Raw genomic sequence first — 5,381 nt, forward strand, 5'->3', positions numbered from 1 at the left:
ATATATTTCTTTCAGACAAACACAGTTGGAGTCATGGCCATGATTTTGCAACAAAAATATTTCTACTTTTAAAATTCTAATGTAAATCACTGATTTTAAGCAACGATGGCATCTGTGCTTCTGAGAGCATACATGCATCATACATCAGAAGTCAGCCACAACTCTATAATCAATGTTTTTATGTTTGTCTGAAAGAAGAAAGTCATATCACCTAGGATGGCTTGGGGGTGAGTGGATTATGGCATAATCAATATTTTTGGGTGAACTATTCCTTTAAGTTGCCAGGTATAGTATAATGCACTTATAAAAAGATCTGTTTTCAATCTTATTTATCTATATACACTTTGGACATCCAGAGTGTGAAAGTAACCCAAAAAAAACCCCAACTCTCTCCTGCACGCTTTATTTATTTATTTATCCATGTTCCTTTTGTAGTTCTTTCAATGGAAGACTCTACGTAACAATCTATTAAAGCGTCACCTTCATGGATTTCTGTATAGACCTTCTCTGTTGATGTGGACAGAGACAGCGGAGCATCTAGATTGCGGATCAGACCTTCAGTAGAGGAGGGCAGCGGTCGGTGGAGAGCGCGCAGCGGGGAATGCCGGGAGGAGACGGCTTTCCCGATGGAGAAGAGGAGAGCTCTTCTCCAAGCTCCGGCAAGCGTGCGGTGCAGACGGACCAAACTGAGAGCGGGCAGGACCCTGGGACCAGCGGGACCGGATCGGGTTCGGGTGAGGAGGAGGAGGCTGAGGAGCAGCCAGGAAGAACCAGCAGAGGAGAGAGCTCGCCGGGGTGCGAGGAGAGCGGTGGAGAACAGGCTCACGAGGACGTGGACATGAGCAGCGGAAACGACAGCGTCGGCGGGTCACGACATCATCACTCCTCGGCCAATCGCAGCCCTGGAAGCACCACGGGATCGGGAAGCACCAAGAGGTACAAGAAGAAACGCGTTGCTTTGAGAGCTCATTTCTGGTAACATTAGACTTGCGGTTGAGTCGGTTCTTCATCTCTTTGTGCTTTCAGTTCGAAATCTGCCACTGGTTCGTCGTCGTCGTCGTCCAGCTTTCACAGCGCTCATCACACAGAGTGCAGGTAAACCGACCCACAAACACACGTTTGCATTGGAAGGGAAATATGCGGTAACACAACTCCATTTGTATTGGCAAATATGCATTAATGTCAGGGATCATACAGTGCTCTTAAAGTATTTGGACGCTTAAAAATGTTGTTGTGTTAGATACAAAATAGCAGTGTTATTTATCAGAAAGATGCATGCAAATCACAAACTAAAGAAATGTTCAGTTGGAAAGGATGAAACTGGCTAGTGTTGAAATCAAATGTTAAGTTACTCAAAAACTTTTCTACAGCTTTTCAAAAACATCTCGACGGTAACCAAAAGGAAAAAAATAAATATAACTAAGTAAATAAAAAGTGATTATTAGACAAACAGAGAAAGGTTCAAATTACAAAGTCATAATTATCAAAGAAACATTTAATTACTAGGCAAAAATGGCATAATTATCATGGAAATTTTCACCACGTAACAAATCACGCTTTAAACCATAATTCTGACATGAAAAGTTGAAATTATAAGAAAAAGGCACACTTTATAACATTGAAAGTTGGTTTTATGTTGTAATTATTATTCGTATAAATTATGACCTTTAAAAGCTGAATGGCATTGGAATTTATGACTAGAAATTGTGTAAGTAAAATAATGAGATACATTTTCTAAAAGGTTTAAATGACTAGAGAAAAGTGTAAATTATTAGAAATATTCACAATTAATAACTTTTTAAGTACTTTTTTTGTTTTTTGTTTTACTTTCAATTACTTTTGACCATGGTCAAAAAAATCAGTCAAGAAAAAAATTACAGAAAATGATTATTAGATGAAGAAAACTCATAATTACGACATTAGGCTTAAGCCTATTCCTAGACTAAATGTAAATGTTAACTGTTTCAACTGAAAGAAACTTGCATTGACTGATCTTAAAACATTGTCTTAAGATAATGCACCAGTAATATTTCTTTTCTAAGGCATGTTTATAAAAATGACTTAAATGACCTAATTGAACTATGGCCCAATCCTGGCTTAGGCTAAGCCCTGTCTATGAAACCGGGCCAAAAAGTCGTAATAATTTCACATAACAAAATCATGCTATGTAAAAATGTATATAAATTCATAATTGAAACAAGCTACATTTTGCTCTTAAATATTATGTAATAATTATGAAATGAAATTGTACTTCTTTTTTTTTTTTGTCTCAAAATTACGACTTGATATCTCCTCATGTCAAACAACGAGTCAGGAATAGGTTTCCATTAGATTAAAGTTCATATAAACCTGTGAATGAAAACGCATGTGTGCATGTTCAGTGAGCAGACGGAGCACGGCCGCAAGCAGACGCACCGGGAGATGACGCAGACGGTGCAGGAGATGAAGAAACGGCTGCCGTCTGAGAAGAGAAGCCGCAGCAAAGCCAGCACTGTAGAGGCACTGAACTACGCACTGAAATGTGTCAAACAAGTACAAGGTATAGACACACACACACACACACAGGACCAGATCAGAGCGTCTGTGATTACGTAACCGTGTGTGTGAGCTGAGTCCAGGTCCTAAACACCCGCTGCCAGTGAAACCCTGCTAATTCTGTTCACTCCTCCTCAGCACTTTCCCATGTTTTTTTTTTTAATAACCATATCAAATATGTTTTATGGTATAACGCCTGTATTGGGCAGATGCTAATAGTTTCTGCGTGAGGTCATCTTTTGCGTCACGTCGCCCAGTAATTGTGAAACTTAACACTCTGGAATGTGGCTGAGGTGTGTTTCCTGTTTTTTGAGGTAAAGATTCTCAAAGTAGAAGCTGATTCGAGACAGCCGCTGTCGTTTAGCAAGGGCAAACTTTATGCTTTGAACACTTGGGATGTTGTAGTCAATTTTATAGTAAACGGAATAAACCCGAAGAGCAAGAAATACATTTTTGAAACCGTTTGATTTATTTGTGTCACATAAAAATGTTACTATGAGCTTTTAATAAAATAAAGCGATGAAATAAAATAATAATAATTGTAAAAAATCTCTAATAAAAATTAAAATATCTTCAAGTTTTTAATATTGCCCCCCGGTGAACAACAACAGATGCTGTGATGACGCTGTTGCTACAGTAAGCATTCGGTCACAAGGAAATTGCTGCAGAGTCATGCACGCTTCGTATATTTTTATCACTCATTTGTTGTCGGTAGCTTTTTAATGTCAGCTGAAATAATGTAGAGTTGTGCAGACAACAAATCATACGCGTAAAGAAAATGCTATAGGTTACAGTTATGACTATGAATCTAAAATAGAAAACGTAAGTAAATCTGCACAGATCTGCCATTTTATTATTATACAGTAATTTTATCATAAATTAATGGCAAAAAATAATGCAGATAAGGAATACAATAGCATTGAATTCATGCAGTTTTTTTTGGTGGAAATTAGTTATTGTGGTAAAATATTTTAAGGGATTTAATCCTCATGCATTTTCAGTCGTTCTGTATGAATGTCGTAATTGATTCTGTGATGTAATGCTATGTGATATTTCCCTGTAGTTCCTCTGTCTGGTGTTGTAATATCTGGCCTGGTCTCTTGTGAGCCAAACACTGGTTAACTAGAAGATCATTTTTACTCTTCCTCTGCCTCCCTCTGCAGCGAACAGCGAGTACTACAACTTACTAATGAGCAGCGGACTGGAGGAGAGACGAGACGCTACCGTGTGCACGCTGGAGGAGCTGGAGGGAATCACATCTGAACACACGCTCAAAAACACTGTACGTTCCTGCTCGGTTTCCTCTCCAAGCCTGCAAGGCAAAACAGTGTTTGTTTTCACTGATCAATTTGGAGATTTCGGGCTATTTGGCTTTTCATAATGTGTTGTTCAGACTAGTAGAAGGATTTGATGTAGACTTGGACTTCAATGTCGATCCTTAAGGGAGGTTTCTCTTCTCTTTTTTTTTTTTTTTTTTTGTTAAGAGAAGTCCGAAATCTTCACTGAACACTCACACCAAAATTGGTTTTATTTCTGTCTATATTCTGATGATTTTTAGGCAGTGTTCTTCCCGACCAGTTATTAGAGTTGGCTTAAAAAAAAAAACTTAAACCATTAAAAAAAATTCTCAACTCACTAAGAGTTGCATGGTGTTCTTAGGACACGTTTGTGGTGGTCTTCTCTCTGGCCTCGGGGAAGGTGGTTCACGCGTCTGAACAGGCCTCCAGCGTGCTTCACTGCAAGAGGAAGTTTCTGGAATCTGCCAAGTTCGTGGAGCTGCTGTACCATCAAGACGTCAATGTGTTTTACTCGCACACTGCACAACCGCGGCTGCCGCCCTGGAACGTGGGCACAGACAGCGGTGAGTCTTTCTCAGACATGAACTGAATTATGCAGATGTCTTTCATAACTTCAAATGTTAAGTTTAAGAATGAAACATGCTATTGGTCTTTGTCTCTGCAGTGGCGGTTCTGTTTGAATGTGCCCAGGTCAAGTCTTTCTTCTGTCGAATCAGGTCAGTGTGTATTTCACTTTATCAGAAGTGTACCTTTGCACGGCATTATTACTCATTCTCATCCCATGCGTCTACAAAATGTAAAACAGCTTCACAGAAAATAAATAGTGCAACATTCGTCAAATTATAGCTTTATTATGTCTATAAAGCAGCTCTACAGAAGCTAATAGTATCCTTATCCATTTGTTTTGTGTATTGTCAGTGCAGTCAAACAATATTAATATTGTTTTAAACGTTTTTCTGTGTGTTCAGAGGAGGGAAGGATCGAGATGGGGAAATGCGCTATAGTCCTTTCCGGATTACTCCGTATCTGCTGAAGGTTCAGGGCCTGAGCGGAGAGGAAGAGCCGTGCTGCCTGGCCCTGGCTGAGCGCATGATCTCCGGATACGAGGGTACCTTTCATCTCGCCACCTTCTCAAGCTGTAGTACAGAGCTTTATTGACAGGCAACCTCAGTGTGTAACAATGCAGAATACCCAAACTTCATTTTTAAGTTTAGTGTTAAGTGAAATGTCTTTTTTGCGCTGATCAAATGATTATTTGTGTGTGTTTGCTTGTTGCTTTGTCTCCAGCCCCTCGCATTCCCATGGACAAGCGCATATTCAGCACAACTCATTCGCCGGGCTGTGTCTTTTTAGAAGTGGATGACCGGTAAGTGACTTTTGACCTTTAGTGAAGGAATCAGCCGCTTGGGCAAATGGTCATGTTTAAATAATAATAATAATAATAATATTGTTACTGTTTTAAGATAATATGCTGTTTGAGTGCGAAGTAGAACATGGTGGTTGTTGTTGTTGTTGTTGTTGTTGTTATTATATTATTATAATTATTAT

The 5,381-nt window shown here is 39.2% G+C and overlaps 1 protein-coding gene across 1 annotated transcript in view; it reads left to right on the plus strand.

Annotated features, from left to right (window-relative positions):
• Positions 1–414: 414 nt before the first annotated feature.
• The window catches only part of LOC122327352 (period circadian protein homolog 2-like), a 10,283-nt gene continuing 5,316 nt past the window's right edge, over positions 415–5,381 (plus strand). The window contains exons 1-8 of the mRNA XM_043222658.1: positions 415–936; positions 1,027–1,095; positions 2,382–2,539; positions 3,699–3,817; positions 4,195–4,396; positions 4,498–4,549; positions 4,802–4,941; positions 5,121–5,199. Of these exons, the coding sequence (XP_043078593.1) occupies positions 602–936; positions 1,027–1,095; positions 2,382–2,539; positions 3,699–3,817; positions 4,195–4,396; positions 4,498–4,549; positions 4,802–4,941; positions 5,121–5,199 (1,154 nt within the window). The 5' untranslated portion in view covers positions 415–601. The remainder of the gene's footprint in view (positions 937–1,026; positions 1,096–2,381; positions 2,540–3,698; positions 3,818–4,194; positions 4,397–4,497; positions 4,550–4,801; positions 4,942–5,120; positions 5,200–5,381) is intronic.

This window comes from Puntigrus tetrazona, chromosome 2 (genome assembly GCF_018831695.1).
Source record: "Puntigrus tetrazona isolate hp1 chromosome 2, ASM1883169v1, whole genome shotgun sequence".
NCBI classification, from domain to species: domain Eukaryota; kingdom Metazoa; phylum Chordata; class Actinopteri; order Cypriniformes; family Cyprinidae; genus Puntigrus; species Puntigrus tetrazona.